The 19,763-nt window shown below is 42.4% G+C and overlaps 1 protein-coding gene across 15 annotated transcripts in view; it reads right to left on the reverse strand.

The window, feature by feature from the left end:
* The window catches only part of MAPKAP1 (MAPK associated protein 1), a 259,582-nt gene that overhangs the window by 214,260 nt on the left and 25,559 nt on the right, over window positions 1-19,763 (reverse strand). For 8 of the 15 annotated variants that reach the window (XR_016212148.1, XR_016212147.1, XM_089302685.1 and 5 more), the window contains exons 2-3: window positions 8,633-8,959; window positions 5,724-5,813 (exon numbers count right to left, since the gene is read on the reverse strand). The exons of 4 other annotated variants lie outside the window; for them this stretch is intronic. Coding sequence is in view for 8 of the 11 variants with exons in the window: in XM_089302685.1 (XP_089158811.1) it covers window positions 5,724-5,813; window positions 8,633-8,891 (349 nt within the window). In the remaining 3 variants the exon portion in view is untranslated. Of the gene's footprint in view, window positions 1-5,723; window positions 5,814-8,632; window positions 8,960-11,096; window positions 11,218-19,763 lie in introns of all 15 variants that reach the window. 3 more of the 15 variants (XM_089302680.1, XM_017350082.3, XM_051855242.2) reach the window with 2 other exon arrangements.

Raw genomic sequence — 19,763 nt, forward strand, 5'->3', positions numbered from 1 at the left:
CTTGGGCCCTGCACCCCATGGGAGACCAGGAAAAAAAGCACCTGGCTCCTGGCTCCTGCCAGGATCAGCGCGGTGCGCCGGCTGCAGCGGCAGCCATTGGAGGGTGAACCAACGGCAAAGGAAGACCTTTCTCTCTGTCTCTCTCTCTCTCACTGTCCACTCTGCCTGTAAAAAAAAAAAAAAAAAAAAAAAAAAAAAAAGACTTATTCTATGCATCTGCTCTCCCACAATATGGCGCTGGGAGAGAAGTAAACAGCTTCCGCACAGCTGCCTCCAGTTCAACTGATAAACTGTAGGACTTGCTCCTGATTGGAGAGCAGCGTACTCGGCGTGTGGGCAGCCGAGTTGGGATTGGCGGAGGAGGACTATAAAGGAGGAGAGAGATGGCATGCACCGGGAACATCTATGGGGAACATCTAAGGGAACCCGTGCAGCCCCCGAGAAAGCCGGCCGGCGGTGTGCCGCTCCCCTGCGGAAGTGGGGAATGCGGCCAGGGGGAACTGCCCTTCCACGGAGGTGGAAGGGATAGTAGCCAACCCGGGAAGAACCAGCAGCAAACCCGGGGAGGGCCAAGCAGACAGAAAGAACAGCGCAGGGTCCTGTGTCGTTCCTCCACGAAGAGGGGGAGCGACATTCTTTTTTTTTTTTTTTTTTTTTAAGATTTATCTATTTATCGGGGCTGGTGCTGTGGCTAGGCCTCTACCTGTGGTGCCGGCATCCCATGTGGGTGCCAATTCGTGTCCTACCTACTCTTCTTTCAATCCAATTCTCTGCTTGTGGCCTGGGAAAGCGGTAGAGGATGGCCCAAGTGCTTGGGCCCCTGTACTATGTGAGTGACCCAGAGGAAGCTCCTAGTTTTGGATTGGCTAGCCCCAGCCATTGTAGCCATCTGGGGAGTGCAGTAGTAGATAGAAGACCATTCTCTCTGTTTCTCCCTCTCTGACTCTACCTCTCAAATAAATAAATAAAATTTTAAAAAAATTATTTGAAAGTCAGAGTTATATAGAGAGAAGAGACAGACAGACAGACAGACACACACACACACACACACACACCCCGAGAGAGAAAGAGATCTTCAATCTGCTGGCTCACTCTTCAAAGCTCCTTGATGCTCCTGGGCTGGGCCAGGTCAAAGCCAGGAGCCCAGAGCTTCATCCAGGTCTCCCATGTGGGTGCAGGGGCCCAGGCACTTGGGCCATCTTCCACTGCTTCCTCAGGCACATTAGCAGGGAGCTGGATTGGAAGTGGGGCAGACAGGACTTGAACCAGGGCATATATGGGATGCTGGCATTGCAGGCAGCAGCTTTACCCACTACGCCACAGTACCGGCCCCCAAAATGCTCATTTCTAGCAGTAAACACTCCCTGAAAATAGACTCATATATCCAATATTTTAGGTGACACCTCCACTGGGATATCTGCTCAGAATCTCACATCTTACCTATCCATACCTACATCCCTGACCTTCCCCAAACATATCCCTGCACAGTTTTCCACTTCTCAGTTAACTGCAACTCAATCCTATTAGGCCAAGAACTTGAGTCATCCTGACCCTTCTCCCTCATAGCCAGCATCCCACCCATCAACAGATAACCAGAGTCACTCCTACAGTCACCAACACCTTCAAACTGGCCATCCTGTTTCTGCCCTTGACTTCCATACTCCATCCCATCTCTTACTGACACAGTAGCCAATACTAGTCTTTTAAAATATAAGTTACAAACTTCAGATTGAATCCATATAGAATCTATATGAAAGGACTGACTACATGAACAGACAGCTTTATTACGAAAAAGAATAATAACTGCAATGAACTGAAAAATATAAAATATGCTTCAAAAATCATTGAGTTCATAATTATACAAAGGAAGAAAACCTTTATTGGTCATTTATATAGAATGCTAGGGAATAAACTCATAATTCTGAAAGCTATTAACAAAGAGAAAGAATCAAGAATTTATCCTGCTTTTCTTACAGACACTATATCAGAAGAAACCAAGTAACAGATTTAGGAACAGTTCTTTACAGTAAAGCGAGTTATAAAGAATGACTGATGAAGAGAGAAATCACTGGTACCAGGAGGTAAGCAGCATTTGCTACACTAGCATCCCATATGGAAGTGCTGATTTGAATCCTGGCTGCTCTGCTTTGGATCCAGCTTCCTGCTGATGTCCCTGGGAAGGCAGTATTTGATGGCCCAACTGCCCAAATCCCTGCCATCCACACTGCAGACCTGGATGGAGTTTCTGGCTCCTGGCTTTGCTTTGGCCCAGATCTCACTGTTGCAGCTATTTGGGAAGTGAACAAGCAAAACTGTTTTTGCTTGCTCGCTCTCTCTCCCTCTCTCTCTCACTGCCTCTCCACTCCCTTCTCTGTCACTCTGTCTTTCAAATAAATAAATAAATAAATCTTTTTCTAAAAAAATTAGAAATATTACTTTGCAACTCCTAATGAAATAATGCATCCAGGTAATGCCCAACAATGGCCATTAACACCATCAGGTAAAAAAGCAGCAGTAATTTGGTAATGAATACACGACACCTGATCCTGCTATCAATATCACAAAAATGACATTCTACATTTCCTGATATAATATGAAGTATACAACATATAAAATATATTCTCACCAAAAAGCAAACTTCAAATCTGAGATGTTTCTAGACCTAAATACAAGTTTACAGGAAACAGGGAGGCATACTGAATGAGACTGTGAGTATACAATTAGCAAAATAAAAAATGTAGGAAATTCTACAAGACAACCCAGTTTCTTCAAAAAATAAGCTACAAGAAAAAAAAGGTGAAGAACGTACATTATAAAGGAAATGAGACACATTAACCAAAAGTAATATGTGGCCCTCAGATGCAAATCTAAATAAACCAATTAGAATTAAAAAAAAACACTTCGAGATACTTGATGAAATATGAACAGTAATTTGATATTTGAGAACATTATAGAATTATTTATAGTACACAATACATAAATGATTACTACAATTGTAATGATTACTAAAATTAGCTAAAATTGTAAATATACTTAAAATAACATAAATATTAAGATAATATTAAAGAACTTTCTAGAGAGTAATGGTATTGTAGTTTTTTTTATGTGCTAAAAACACTTAAGGGGTCAGCACTGTGGCTCAGTAGGTTAATCCTCTGCCTGCAGTGCCGGGGTCCCATATGGGCGCTGGTTTTGGTCCCAGCTGCTCCTCTTCCGATCTTGCTCTCTGCCATGGACTGGGATAGCAGTGGAAGTTGGCACAAGTGCTTGGGCCCCTGCACCCATGTGGGAGACCCAGAGGAAGCTCCTGGTTCCTGGCTTCAGATCAGCTCAGCTCTGGTCGTTGTGGCTATTTGGGGAGTGAACCAGCGGATGGATGACCTTTCTCTCTGTCTCTCCCTTTCACTGTCTGTAAGTCTGCCTCTCGTATAAATAAGAAAAATCTTTTAAAAAATTTTTAAAAAATAAATGAAAACACTTAAGTACTGTTCTTAATTTTAACCTTTTTAAAAAACTTTATATTTGATTATTTTCCTTTTATTTGAAAGGGAAAGGGAAAGATAGACAGACGGAGATCTCGCATTTGCTGGTTTACTACCCAAATACCTACAACAGCCAGGGCTGGGTCAGGCAAAAGCCAGAAGCCAGGAACTCAATCCAGGACCCCCACATGGGTGGCAGGGACCCAACCAGTTGAGCCAGCACTTGCCGTCTCTCAGAGTGTGCATTAGCAGGAAGCTGGATCAGAAGCTGAGGAGCCAGGACTCTAAAACCAGGCTCTCTTGATTATTGGATGTGAGCACCCCCAATAGTGATTTAACCACTGCCAACGTCTGTCCCCCAGCTTGTAACTTTTTAAGATATTGAAGTGAAGAGGGTAAACAAGGTAGAAGGAGGGATAGGGAGGCTTGGATGAACTGGCTCTGTGCTCATTAAGAGGAGATCAATAGGAACTGTATTCAAATATATAAAAATATAAAAAAGTTGACAAGATAAATAATATATTTTCACATTGTGCTAAATACAACAGAAAGAATAATTAACTGAATCAATAGAAGTGGTCAGCCTAGTGAGATTTTTAAAGTATCAAGACAAAACAAAAGAGCCATTCAAGAACTACAGAAGTCATAGTGTGAGATTACGGAAGAAAAGGAAGTGAACAGGATTCCTGTTCTACACAGTCATTATTGGGAAGCAATCAGTAAGAAAATCATACCTAGGGAGGTTACTTGAGGATATAATCATAGGGGAAAGCAAGAAGCACTTTGGACGTGGCTTAGCATCAACAGACTGATCTTTAAAGGCAGACAAGCTGGATATAAAGCACAGCACTATCACACTTCCACCTCCTAGTTGCAATTTTAGCAAATCAATCAATGTCTCTGAGGCCACTCTCACCTGTAAATGACAGCAACAATACCCACGTTCTGTAAGATCGCTGCATCACAGGCAGTGCAGATCCAGTGCCTAGTGCAGCACTAGGCCTGGTGCTACTAACATGATAACCATTGTCAGCTGTATAATTAGCGTGTAGCAATGCAGCCAGCCAATCAACAAATATGAGGGCACTTCAAAAAGTTATGAAGAGGCCAGCATTTAGCCTAGCATTTACGCTACCTGAATCCCACATTAAAGTACCTGGGTTCAACACCTGGCTCCAGCTCCTGACTCCAGCTCCTTGCTAATGCGCACCCTGTAAGGCAGCAATGATTACTCCTGCCATCTACATGGGAGACCTACATTGAATTCTTTGCTCCAGGCGTTGGCCCAGCCCAATCCTGGCTGTTATGGGCATTTGGGGAATGAACCAGCAGATGGCAGTGAGAAGTCTGTCTCTCTGTCTCTCTCTCTCTCTCTCTGTGTCTCTCTCTGCCTCTCTGACTCTCAAATTAAAAAAAATTTAAAAATTTCATGGAAAAATGGAATTCAAAGAAGTTTATTTTAGTGCAAAAAATTTGAAATCCATGTACAGTTTTTTCATAATATATACTTTCAATGAACATTTTGAAAACCCTCCATATGTAAAAATTTCAAATTTTGTACCAAAATAAACTCTGAGTCACATTTCCCATGAGCTTTTTGAAGTACCCGCGTATTTATTAGGCACTTGTTACATGCCAACATGGTACTGGGAGGTGCTGGGAGGGCATGGAAGGAAACATGCTATCGCCATTATAAAATATTTTAACAGGATTTTATCAATTAAAATATTCAAGTCTTCTGATATTGAAGCTTTGAAAATATGTAATTGTCAGCCTTTAAATATATGATATATAAACACACTAATACTGCAACACAATGGTTTTTAAGCTAAAGAGAAAGAATTAGCATACGTGCAAAAAGAGACTTACTAATTACTAAAGCCAGTAATGAGGCAAGGGAAAGTCTAGGTTGGAATAGTCAAAAGAAATCCATTACCCAGAAGTCCATCATAGAGAACTGTTTTTGTAAAGAAATCACAAAGCACTCCTTGGCCTTGAGAACAGGGCACTGACATGACAGTTTTACCATATACCGTGTCCCCTCCACACATCTTCCCCATAACTGAGTGAAGGGTGGCCAAAATGACAAGCCCTAAAGAATACACAGCTTCAGTGGGAAAGAGCTCAAAGCTCAAAATACAGTATCTGTTCAGAAGATTTAAAAGGATGAATACAAAATAAAAGTTAATATAAATTAAATATATAAATCTCAAATTAAGAATTAAAATGATTTCCATTTACCTGATTGCTTAGAATTTCTTTCTTTCCACTGAATATTTTTGCATTTGATCTGGTTTTGTCTCTCTTTTCGGAGCCGTTCTAATCTTTGAGCTTGAAAAGAAATATTATAACTATAAGTTTGTCAATGAAAGTTTACTATAAACAAAGACATAATTAACTACCTTTATATGAATAAAGATGTTTTATATTGCATATGTAGGGAAAAAAGTCATAAAATTTTAAAGGTGGCACCCCTGAAAAGCAAATACCAACAAAAACATGAAAATATTCTTGATTTATAATTGAAATTAGAGGATATAAAACATTAATAGAGATCATAAAGATAGTATTAACATGGAAGAGAATAATAAAATGTGAAAACTTCTGTGATTAATATGACATTTCATTATATAAATCATTAATAACGGTCTTAAAGGAATTTTAATGCACAAATGAACTGAAGTGAATATTACATTACAGGAATAAAATTACTGTTATGAATTACTCTACCCGTTTCAAAAATTAAAGATAAATGAACTCAGACTAGACTATTAAAGTTTTAAATATAAAATCCTTTATCTAAAAATCATGAAAATTATAAAATGTCAAAGCTATATAAATTAGCATAGCTTTTCTTCAGTGGGCTGAAACAGTTTATAGGTAGTAAAATAAATGATTTGTATCTTTGTAACATTAGTCAAATCTTAAAAAGAACAATTTTTCTTTTACAAAATTTTAAGATATGCTGAAAGGAATAAAAAGTAAATTTCTTGGTCACTAAGACAACCCAAACCTCAATTATTAGCATCTAAGTGCTACTTAAAAAATTTCCAACAACAATCACCTAAAATTGTGCATTTATGATTATACTGTCACTGGCTGATCTGCCTTCAATAACCGGTGAACTGATCCTTTAAAGAAATTCAGTCCAGCATCCATTAACCTGCTGACTGGAGAGACCTCATTGGAAAAGAAAGCCACAACCGACACCACCTCTTGAAATTAGCCTTCTCTCACTAATCTTCAACTTCTATCCTGGCACACTGCTAATAGAAAATAAATAAACATAAATTTATTTTTCAACCACTTTCAAGGTAGGAAATCATCTACTCCTGCCGTAGCACTGTGGTAGGGAAACACTGAAAATAATCTTGCCAGAAATTTAAACTAGGCTGGCAAAACCATTCTGACAATGTCACTATATTTAACCAAATTCTACTGAAGAAAAATACATTCAATTGCAATTAATAAATATGAAGCATACAGCCAGAGTAATATAATCATAAGGCTCTCAAGTTAGCAGCATTCTCCTCCTGAAATCCATTCAACCTGTCTGTCATGGAAGATATCATCTCAATAACTTGCAAAGAAGTCAGTTTCAACTAGAGAACTGAGAATCAGTGGTTCTAAATTACATTCAAACCCTCACTCAAATCCTATGTTGATAAAAGTTCTTTCAGATACTGGGAAATGCTATTAATTATTTTCATCATGAGAGAAAATTATTCTTTTTGATGTTACAGACACTGAATTCTGAACCAAAACCTTAATGAGCTTTTCACTGTATATTGTATCCAGCTCTACCTGCACTATTACTTTATGTACATTTTACATCTGGATCAGGAAAATAAATATATAAAGATGTTCAATGTCCTACTACCACATCTCCAGCCATTACCTTGCCCGGGAATTAGCAGGTTACTGCTACTGACTGGAGATTATAATTTCTAATGACCTAAAAAATTATCTTCTAGAATATCACATCATATTAGAACTACTGATATGTATTCTAAATAAGTTATTTAAGTAAAGGCCGTGCTTTGTCACACTTCCTTTAAAAGGCTATCAAAAAACTTAAGTTCGAAAACAGTAGGGGCTGGTGCTGTGGCATAGTGGGTAAAGCCACTGCCGGCATCCCATATGAGTGCCAGTTTAAGTCCTGGCTGCTCCACTTCCGATCCAGCTCTCTGCTATTGCTTGGGAAAGCAGTAGAAGATGGTTCAAGTCCTGGGGCCATTGCACCTGCGTGGGAGACCGGAAGAAGCTCCAGGCTCCAATTGGTCTAGCTCTAGAGTTACGGCCATTCGGGAGGTGAACCAGTAGGTGAAGGCTCTCTTTCTCTCTCTCTCTTTCTGCCTCTGTCTCTCATATGGGCATCGGTTCGAGTCCTGACTGCTCTACTTCTGATCCAGCTCTCTGCTTTGGCCTGGGAAAGCAGAAAATGGCCCAAATCCTTGGACCCCTGCACCTGTGTGGGAGACTTGAAAGAAGCTCCCAGCTCCTGGCTTCGGCTCGGCATAGCTCCGGCTGTTGCGGCCAATTGGGGAGTGAACTAGCAGATGGAAGACCTCTCTCTCCCTCTGCCTCTCCTCTCTGTGTGTGACTCTGACTTTCAAATAAAATAAATAAACTTAAAAAAAAAAAATGGGTCATTTTTTCTAAGCTTAAACCCAAATGTAGGAATTCTTATTAAAACCAGCCCACTCGCCCATCCCCAGACAATTCCTCCATGAGCAAAAGCTGTCTTGGTCAGTACCTGCACTGCCTGGTAATTACTATGTCAACCTGAAGTCTGCCTCCAGGAATTCACTCACTGGGACTACTACTTCTCTGGGAAGACACTCAAAACAGGTCCACTTCCCTCTCTATAAGATGACTTTTTTGAAAGATAAAATCCAACAGGTCTCTCTTCACCAGTTTTTTTCACATTTCCTCGTCTCTGCCTCCTGCTAATGGCATCGTGCCAGAGGCCCTCTCCACTCACGGTCACAGAGATCAGAGATCCTCTCAGACTCTCCTGCACTCTGACACATGCGTGTGCCTACTAATACAAGAAATGTCTCCCATTAAACCTACTCCAACATTATGCATACTCCAAGAATGTTTACTGATACAAATCTCAGAAGACATGACTAGAAGACAATGTTTACCTGTGTTTGAGCGTCTTCTAATACCAAAGTCCCAACTTGAGGTAATATCGACTGACTGGGCATATACATAGCCCTGAGTCTCACCATTGCTTCCCTGAATTTCTGACCCACTGTCTCCAGGCATTGAAGGAGGATGAATCTTCTCTAGGTCAACATCATGATCAATGAGAACCATTTCGCACATTCCCGTGTCATCACTCGTCACATGGGACTGTCGAATATGAGCTAGAATGATAGTTGGATTGTCCAAGAAGGCCATCCTCTCTGTGGGCCAATTCCTTAAAAGGCTATTTTCTCCTCTTCATATTGTTTCACGAGCTCACCTACCTAGAAACATGATGTACACAGCAATATTTAAGAATAAGGCAGAAAACAACTGAATCATTTTTCAAACAAATTCAACGTGGCAAAATGCTACCTTGAAAACCAACATTTATCCCTACACTGAGAGGAGTTTGAAAGGATTAAGTGTAAGCTGAAAGAAAATCCTTATAAGCACTAGGGGCTACAGCTCTAGTCAATGAGATCTCCGTGGTATCAGAGAGGAAAGCATGCTCTCTTGCAAAACAAATAATAGTAACTCCACAGCCAGGCCACTCAAAGCACATAACTACTGCTAAAACAATAAATTCTCCTTTCTTCCTCCCTTCCCATGCAATTTTCTCATTACTTTATAAGGTCATGGGGAAAACAAGTTGTATTTTTCTCAAATGATGTACTAAAGTATGAAACTGTATTTCATCGGTTTATATTTCCCTGCCTGTCATATGGTCACAAAGTGTTTAAAAGGGCAGACAGTGTTTTCTGAATTACTAGGAATTTTACAAAAAGTACCACCAAAGTAATTTTGCTCAATAAACACATTTTTCTTTCTTTTGGTTTAAGATAGTATTGTGCTTTTAAAATAAAACTTATTAATCAAGATTGCCTGCTATAAGATTAATTTATTTTAGAAACCTAATTATAAGAACTGCTTCTTCAATTCCATTAAGAATGTAATGATGTTTATTCTAGGAAGAAAATGCTACTTCCTCAGTTGCATGGGAATCTCAACAAAGAAAATATTACAGTAGTTGGGAACAAAGCCTTAGGGACAGAACTGGGTTGAAATTCTGATCCTGTCACTTGCTGACTTTGTGATCTTGGTCAAAATACTGAACCCTGGGGTTGATGCTGTGGCACAGCAGACAAAACTGCAGCCTAAGATGCTGGCATCCCATTTGGGTGTCAGTTCAAGTCCCCACTGCTCCATTTCCGATTAAGCTCTCTGCTTTGGCCTGGGAAAGCAGAAGAAGATGGCCAAGTCCTTGGGCCCCTGTACCCACACAGGAGATTTAGAAGAAGCTCCTGGCTCCTGGCTTCAGCCTAGTTCAGTCTCAGCTATTGTGGCCATTTGGGGAATAAATCAGTGGATGGAAGATCTCTCTTCTCTCTGTCTCTCCCCTAACTCTGCCTTTCAAATAAATAACATAAATCTTAAAAATAATGAACCCTTTTGAGTCTCTTTCCTTTCTTCATTTATAATAGGAAGGTTGAAGGGATGAGAGGATATAGGAGATAATGCAGTTGTGTAAAATACTCAAGGATACTTGGCACGTAATTAAATATTAGCTGCTGTTAGTAATCATGATGATAAAAATATCATTACTAACTTCAGCATTCAACTCCTGTTTCAACCAGTCCTGAAACATATAAACATCCCATTCTCCTTCAATAAGTTCATGGCAGATAAAATAAGTCAGTGCTTCCCTTGTGGAAGAGGACATTGTCATCTGTGTCAGTTCCCTGCTCCTCCAGAATCATCAGGAAGTATAAGGAATTCTTGTAAGGATAAGAATACTGGGTTCATATGCTCCTATGTGAGGTCTTAGAAAACATCTGTTTTAGATCACCAGGGCAAGAACAGCCTCAGGTTGCGAGTGCTGCCTCCTGGTGGGCGTGCAGCAGCTCAAGGCCCGGGCTCAGGACCAGGAGGGGAGAGGCCACAGGGGCCCTGTCGGGTGGGCACGACCAACAAAAGACTGGGCCAGGGGCCGGCACTGTGGTGTAGTGGGTTAAGCTTCTACCTGCAGTGCCCGCATACCATACAGGCACTGCTTTGAGTCCCGGCTGCTCCGCTTCTGATCCAGCTCCCTGCTAATGCAGCAGAAGATAGCCCAAGTCCTTGGGCCCCTGCACCCACATGGGAGACCCCAGAGGAAGCTCCTGACTTCAGCCTGGCCCTGCTCCGGCTGTTGTAGCCAGTTGTGGAGTGAACCAACGCATGGAAAATTCTCTCTGTGTCTCTCCCTCTGTGACTCCGCCTCTCAAATAAATAAATAAATAAAAACGAAAGAAAACATCTATTTTTAGAAATACTTATAAGATTCTTGAGATTCTCGTCATTTGTTTCTTCTAGAAATGGAACATGGGGGAAATATGGTTAATCAATCACTACAGCTAACTGGGATTTTAAAAAATTCACCTGCTAACACGTTGTTCTGGCAGCAGCACTTCGTGGGTCCTACGGAGACTGTAAGATGGCTGAGAAGCACCACCAAGTGACTCACGCCAAGCTTCCCTTTCCCTTTAAATGTACCGAGCGCCTGTTTAGACAGAGGTCAGTAGGAAATGCAAAGTAAAGAAGATGCCCCCAAATCAAAATGTATACAGCCCTGGGACACTGCCTAACACCCTAATATAAGCCTAGCACATCCCATAAGGCCATGCATATGGTTCTTTTAAGAGTCCCATTTTTGAGACACCTCATCCCAGAAACATCAGTGTCAATTCACCATCAGAAAAAAAATGTACTCAATTAAAAGGCAGCATTTAAACTTCTAAAGGTAAGGAATTTTTCTATAACCATAGACATGTATACACTCCCAGAATTACTTATAAATGTGAGTATCTGTTTTGTCACAGAGTCACGGCATCACAGGTCACTGGGCTGCAGATACCCTCACACAGAACACACGAGAAGCTCCCTTCCCTGTGTGAATGCGGGCAGCCATCACCCCAGAGGGGCAGGCGCTTCCAACTCTTACTGAATTTCTCCTCTGCAGAAACCAGGGCTTCAGTGGGAGCCCACACATTTAATGAGCGTTCTGGATCCAAAAGGCAAAGGGCAAAGCAAAAGTACACTGCAGTGCTCTTGATAAAAACCTTTTTCAGGAAAATGTATCTGCACAAACATGTCTCATAAAGAGGAACATCTCACCCCAACTCCCACCTTTACCCTTACAGAACACAGGCCTCTCACGCCACCCCACACAGCCAACACCTTCCGTGTTAGAGCACTGAGACACCATGATTCAGCAGATGTTTGTTCAACTCCAGTTCTGATAAGGAACTCTCACAAGACCACCTAGGGAAGGGGGCTACTGTGTCTGTCACTTTCTACCTCTCATCACTCTACTTGAAGATTAAGACTATAAGTTCCACAAGGACAGAGGCCAAACACCACATCCCTTGCAACACAGGATGTTACAAATGGCAGGAATTCAACAAATGCCGTGTCCAACTCCAACGACTATACAGTCTTGCTGTGGAGAGAAGTCATGTAAGAGGAAGCCAGGTGTAAGTGTGATTATCAAGCAAGGACTACCTTTTTCTAATTAGCACAGACACAAGCGCCTCTCTTCAATGTGACCCTCAAACCTGGCACCTTGAGACACTATCAATTTATTCCAACAACACTACTTTTCAGAACAAAAAAAATGTTTTTAAACCTAAAGAGCAACAAATTAGCATTTAATGGCATATCTGATTTCTAAGATAAAGACATTCAAACGTACATGGACAAAAACTTCCTCAACTGTGCAAAAATCAAGGACTTTTTTAAAGATCAACAGGGGTACAGAGACATGGGCAGGCTCGTGCACCACAGGGAATGAATGCCGAGACGTTTTAGAAGGTAATTGGGTAATAGTTATCAAAATGAAAATCAGGCATACTCCAGGTGATCCCACCTCTAGGATTTGCTCTGAAAAATTTTTATCTAAAAATTGTTTGTAATACTGAAAATCTGTCCAAAATCAAGCTTAACCACCAACAACACACATGCCATGGCACACATGTGGAGAATGCATATTATGAAAAAATTTTGCAAGAATATCAAAAATGTTTGCATTAACAAAACCCTACTATCTTTTAATTCCATTTTCCATGAACTTTCTAAGCACCCTCAATAAACAATGAAATACTACTTAGTGATTTAAAATACAGAATAGGGGGGAGTGCAGAGTGCCTGGTTCCATACTGGCCTCTGGCACCTTGGAAGGCAGCAGTAATGACTCAGGTCACTGGGTCCCTGCCATCCTTGTGGGAGACCTACACTGAGTGTTTGGCTCCTTACTGGCTTGGCCCCTCAGCTGTTGCAGGTATGGCACTTGGGGAGTGAATCACTGGATGTGAGCTCTGTGTGTCTATCTGGTGTTTGTTGTCTCCCTCTCTGCCTCTCAAATAAATAGTTATCCACCACGCCCCCCCCTCCAAAAAAAAAAGAGAAAAAAGCAGCAGCAGCACCAGAGATGTTTAAAAACAACACAAAACCACAGGAAATTTTGACCCATGTTTCAACATGGATGAACCTTCAGGACCCAACGCAAAGGGAAACCAGCCAGTCACAAAAGGACAAGTGACGCACTACTTACACAAGGCACCCAGAGCATTCAAATTCACAGAGAGAAGGTAGAATGGAGGTGGTCAGGGACTAGATGAGGGAGGAATGGGGACAAAGTGCTCGATGGGTATATTCCAGCTTGGGAAGGCAGGAAAGTGCTAGAGACACAGTGGTGATAGTGGCACAACAATGTTAGTATACTGAACACCAATGGACCATACAATTAAAAATCGTCAAAATGAGATCAACTTTATGTTACACATATTTCACCACAATTTAAAATGTTTAAACTACAACAAAAGTCTGGGAATCATCAGGTTAAACAGGTTTTCTTCAATCACAGGACTTCTCAAAGTAAACTACTCATGTCCATTTTAAATCTCCAAGAGTGAGGAGCCTAGGTGGCAGAATGTAACCCAAACTTATTTGATCCCTAAATACTTATTCCTCTCAAATCAGTGTATGATAGTTTCCTAAAACATGGTTTAGTAATGCTTCTCCACACTTGAAATACTGTCCCGGGGCAGGCATATGGTACAGAAGTAAAGATGCCACTTGGGATACCTGCATGCCGCATCAGAGTGCCTGAGGTCAAGTCCTGCCTCGACCCCAAATTCCAGCTTACTGCTAGTGTGCACCCTGGGATACATACATGGGAGGCCCAGACTGAGTTCCTGGCTCCCAACTTCAGCCTGGCCCAGCAGATGAGATCTCTCTGTCTCTCAAACAAACATTTTTAGAAAATATTGTGTCAGGGCCAGCGCTGTGGCCTAGCAGATAAAGCCACCACCTGCAGTGCTGGCATGCCATATGGGGGCCGGTTCACGTCCTGGCTGCTCCATTTCCGATCCAGCTCTCTGCTATGGCCTGGGAAAGCAGTAGAAGATGGCCCAAGTCCTTGAGCCCCTGCACCTGCAAGGGAAGACTTGGAGGGAAGCTCCAGGCTCCTGTCTTTGGATTGGCGCAGCCCTGGCCATTGCAGCCAATTATGGAGTGAACAGGTGGATGAAGATATCTCTCTCTCTCTCTCTCTCTCTCTCTGCCTCTCCTTCTCTGTGTAACTCTTTCATATAAAAAATAAACCTTTAAAAAAAATACTGTGTCTTGGTGCTGGTGCTGAGGCGTAGTAAGCTAAGCCTCTACTTGCTACACGGGCATCCCATATGGGCGCAGGTTCATGTCCCAGCTGCTCCTCATTCAATCCAGCTCTTTGCTATGGCCTGGGAAAGCTGAAGATGGCCCAAGTGCTTGAGCACCAGTGTGGGAGACCTGTTAGAAGCTCCTGGCTACCGGCTTCGGATAGGCCCAGCTCTGGCCATTGTGGCCATCTGGGGAGTGAACCAATTAAAGACCTTTCTCTCTGTCTCTCCCACTCTTTGTAACTCTACCTCTCAAATAAAGAAAGAAAATCTTTAAAGAGAAATACTGTCTCTTTGGCTCCCCTCCCTTTTTTAAGATGTATTTTATGTATTTATTTGAAAGGCAGAGTTACAGAGAGAGGGGGAGAGACACAGAGATTCTCTATTTGCTGGTTCACTCTCCAAATGGCCGTAAGAACTGGAGCTATGCCAGGCTGAAGCCAGACGCTTCTTCCAGGTCTCCCACGTGGGTGCAGGGGCCCAAGCATCCGAGCCTTTCCAAGCACATGAGCAGAGAGCTGGATCAGAAGAGGAGTAGCCAGGACACGAATCAGTGCCCATATGGGATGCCTGTACTGCAGGCAGCAGCCCAACTTGCTATGCCCAACTCATTATACCACAATGCTGGTCGGTCTCTCTCTCTCTCTCTCTCTCTCTCACACACACACACACACACAGACTTTTTAAAGATTTATTTATTTGAAAGAGTTACAGAGAGAAAGAGAATGAACATGAATCCATCTTCCATCTACTGGTTTACTTCCCAAATTGCTGCAACAGCTGGGGCCAGGCCATCTGCACCAGGAGCCTAGGACTTCCTCTAGGCTTCTCAAATGGGTGGCAGAGGCCCAGGTGTTTGGGCCATCTTCCTCTCCTTTCCCAGGAACATCAGCAGAGAGCTGGATGGGAAGTGGAGCAGTCGGAACTGGTGTTCATATGGGATGCTGGCATCGCAGGCAGCGACTGGTGCTCATGTGGGATGCTGGCATCACAGGCAGCAGCTTCACCTGCTGCACCACAACACCAGCCCATGTCTCTTCAGCCCTTGAATAACTTCCTGGATACCACCAATTCTTGATTCTCTGAGACAACTGATCCTTTTTATATACCTTTAGGTATATAAATGTGTATCTGATAGCAACAACAGATCAGATAAACAACAACATCAGGCTCCAGGAGGTTAGATCCCCTAAGATGTCCTACTTTTCACAGTTTCTTTAAAGCGTAAAGATGTGCTAAGAAAAATGGAAGCAACAGGGACAAGCAGTGAGTGGGAGGATAGTAAGAGATGTCCAAAAGTGATACAGCCACTTTTAACCTATGGTTGAGTCTTTCATATTTTATTCATTCAGCAAATACTTGCTATGTTCCTACTACAGGCCAAAGGTGATTCCAGGTGCAATTTGAATGCCATTACCACTTGACACACACAATTGTGTTCCTTAATGGTCATGTAACTGCCTCTGGTAACTTGGAACATGCCCTAAATACAGGAATAATCTTTAGTGGGTTTTCAAGGGCATCAAGTCTTACTGTAATTTTAATAATAACTTTATACACACATACACCCAATCCCAAACTTTATATGCAATGACTCGTAGAAAAACATACAGTAAAACATAGTAAACAAATAAAATTAAAATGATGAGTCCAGGCCAGTACATGCCACACAAACTTGTACATTTACTTGCTAGATAGACTACAGAATTCCAGAAACAAAAACCAGTTATAGTAGCTAACTGTAACTTATTATAAATGGTAAGAATGCTCTATTTTTTATTGACTTTTTTAAAGATTTATTTTATGTTTTGAAAGGCAGGGTTACAGAGAGAGAGGAAGAGAGAGAAAGAGAGAGGTCTCCCATCTGCTGGTCACTCCTCAAATGGCCACAACAGCCAGAGCTGGGTCAATTCGAAACCAGGAGCTTCTGGGTCTCCCACGTGGGTGCAGGGGCCCAAGGACTTGGGCCCTCCTCTGCTGCCTTCCCAGGCACATTAACAGGGAGTTGCATAGGAAGTGGAGTAGCCAGGGGCTCAAACCGGCGCCCATGTGATGCTGGCACTGCAGATAGCAGCTTAGCCTGCTACACCACAGTGCCAGCCCCAATGTGATTTTTTTTTTAAATCCCTACATTGTGCCTTTTAGGGTGGGTCTCTGAGAAAGGTGAATGACAGCAACTGTATTACACAGACACCCCCTCCCCAACACCCATTTGTTCAGCAGAAAGAACTAAGCAGTACACACAATGATTTATCAAAGAAATAAAAGTCACAAAACTTGACACATGAAAGAAACTTCAGAGATCACCTACTTGTTGATCTAAAACCACAGAGGACGGGTTTACTGGGTCTAAGTGTTTCTGAAAATCCCTAGTGAACCGTGCAACTTAGGCTACAAGTCCATACCTGAAACACTGTTTTTCTTCAAAGCACACAAATAACCCTAAGTAAATGAGCACTCTCGGTGCTTTGTCCCTCCCTAAGGACCTGAGATAGGCAACGATATGACGAAAATGTTCAAGCCACCCCTGGTTAGAAGGAAGTCCCCCTGCCTGGACTTTTTCCAAACACTGGATGTACTGGCTTCCCTGGCCAGGCACACTTCCAGCCCCCTCACCTGCGATCTGGGAGAACTTGTCTGAATAAGCAACAACAGCCTGAGGCTTCTCGAAGGTCTGCAAACTCCCAATCAAAAATTACTGCTGCCCCATCAATGTGTCATATAAATGCTGGCATGTTAATTGTGTATTTATAAGATTGTTAATGGTTAGTTAATTTACCTCCCACACTATTATTGTACTTGAAATGATTTAACGTCTGCTAAGGGAGTTAACAACATGTAACAGCAGATGCGAGGTTTTTTTTTCACCTTTCCACACTGTACCCCGACTTCATGCCATTAGCACAAAGCAAGTTAAACCTGAAGCCCACACAGAATCCTTAGAGTGTCACAGAAGCACTCACATTTATTTTCCACAACAAGAAATTATTTCAAGTTAAAATAACAAAGGCCTTTCTTACATATAAAGTCCTCCAACAGACCCTGATTTTTACTGAGATTTCAACATTCTTTGATCTAGTTAAAGTTCTGAATTCGTACCTTCTGGAATTTGAAAATAATTGAAGTGATCATTAAAATAAAATGCACTTTATTGCTTTTAAATCTCGTTCTTTAACTCTCTTCAATTTAACTCTAAATTAAACCTTCATTTATTTTTTAGACTTGTAAAATTGAGGTTTTTTTTTTTTAACTGTTCTGGGAATTAAAATCTTCTCCATGTGAACATGCCTAATTTCATTGAGCAGTAAATAGTGAGATTATGTACCTGAAGAGTTTATTTTTTTCCTTCCACACTTTTATTTCCCTACTTTAACCGAAAGTACCTACTACGTTAAATTAAACAGAAAATAACTGTGTATTTTTTGAATGAGGTTCATTCACTAAATATCATCTGCCTCCCCGGTCCTAGGGACCCTACAAAAACTTCATAAACTCGGGTCTGCCCCTCCTGAGCACAGCTCACTCACAAACTTACGCCCAGCAGCGGTGTGGGGACCTACAGACAGTGATGAGGCAACGCTTTGCGAACCACCACAGACAACGCCATGACCGTCTTCTGAGACGGGAAGTCACAGACGGCTCCGCAGGGAAGGTGGCGGCATCCTACACACAGCTCGGCTTCCATCAGGCAGAAACACAAGGAGAACGGTAGCTGATGACATTTACTGAGCTCTGCAGACGAACTGTACTCAACACTTTTCATGGAACACATTTAATCTCTACAACCACCCCATGAGGAAGGTAGTCACGCCATTCTCACTTTATACGGTTTTTGTTTTTCAATGAAGTCTTAAAGAGGTCAAATAACTTATCCAAGGTCTCATGGTGGATTTTGTTTAATTTCATCTATTTCAGAGACAGAGAAAGAGCAAGTTCCCATCTACTGGTTCATTCCCCAAATGTCCCTAACAGCCCAGGGCTACAGAAAAGGCTGGGAGTTGGGAGCCAGGAACTCCACGCCGGTCTCCCACATGAGCACCAGGAACACTTGAGGCATCTCTGCTGCCTCCCAGGGTCTGCACTGGCAGGAAGCTGGAGTTAGGAGTCAGATCCTGGAATTAGGGACACAGGCATCTTAACCACTAAACTAACACCTGGCTCCACCAATGGTGGGTTCATAGATCAGAGACCTAGCAGCTCCTCCTACCTCGGGTGGAGTCTATTTTCCCACCTCTTGAATCTGGGCTCACATTGTGATTTGCTTTGACCAACAGAATACAGGAGAAATAATGTGGGCGTTCTGAACTTGGGCCTCAAGAGGACTTGCAGTTTCTGCTCTAGCATTCTTTGGAACGTTTCCAAATCATGGGAAGAGCCCTAGGATACAGGACCACATGGAGAGACAGGCTCAGCCATCCCTGTCGTTGCAGCTGTCCTGCTGAGTGAGGCCAGCTGGGACCAGGCAGTGTCCCCTCCCCAGCAATCCACAAGGAGGCAGGGTCTATCAAATGTCTCCCTCAGATACAGGCACCCCAGCCCTCGATGTTCCCACCTCGTACCACTAACTCCACCTACAACGCTTCTGCATCTTACGGTCGGCCAAGTTAAAGGGAGCCTGGTACCGCACAGACTCTCAAGCTTCTCCAGACACACCTGAAGGGAGAGGGGAATGACCATAAATCGAGGCTGAGAGGACCCAGGGAGCCATCTACAGCAACATGCCTTGACAAATTTATTTCTAGGATTCATATTTTGCATTCTAGTCTATAATACACCAAGCCTGTGTTTGTTTTAATATAAAAAATGTTTACCTAGGAATACACCACCAAAATTGCTACTCCAGGAAAATGTGTCATGCTTACTTTGTGGCCTCCAGTACCCCCTGACACATACTGGGATTCCTCTCATCTCAGCTTGAACAGTAAGGGTCTAGTGGAAAAATGCAGGCTTTGGTGTCAGAAATAACCTAGTTTTGTATAAAACGGCACTTAATGAACAACCAAATTCTAAATTTCCGATGCCAGGCATGAGGAATTAAATATGAATCCCACTGAACTACATAAAAAGTTCGACATACAAGTTAGACTAAAACATCAGAAGCAGGCATTTAGCCTAGCGCTTAAGATGCTTGCACATCATATGGGAGCACCTGTTTCAAGCTGGGATCCAGCTCCTGACTTCGGCTTCCTGCTAACGCAGACCCTAGAAGGCGGCAGTGATGGGGTTCCTGCCACCCACGTGGGAGGCCTCGATCCAGTTCCTGTCTCAGCCTCAGTCAGCCCAGACTGGCCTCTGCAAGCATTTGGGGAATAAGTCAACAGAAGGGAGAGCTCCCTTACACACACACTCTCTGTCTCTCAATGCCTCTTAAATAAATAAATTTTAATAA

Source organism: Oryctolagus cuniculus, chromosome 1 (genome assembly GCF_051225735.1).
Source record: "Oryctolagus cuniculus isolate XC-2025 breed Fujian yellow rabbit chromosome 1, ASM5122573v1, whole genome shotgun sequence".
NCBI classification, from domain to species: domain Eukaryota; kingdom Metazoa; phylum Chordata; class Mammalia; order Lagomorpha; family Leporidae; genus Oryctolagus; species Oryctolagus cuniculus.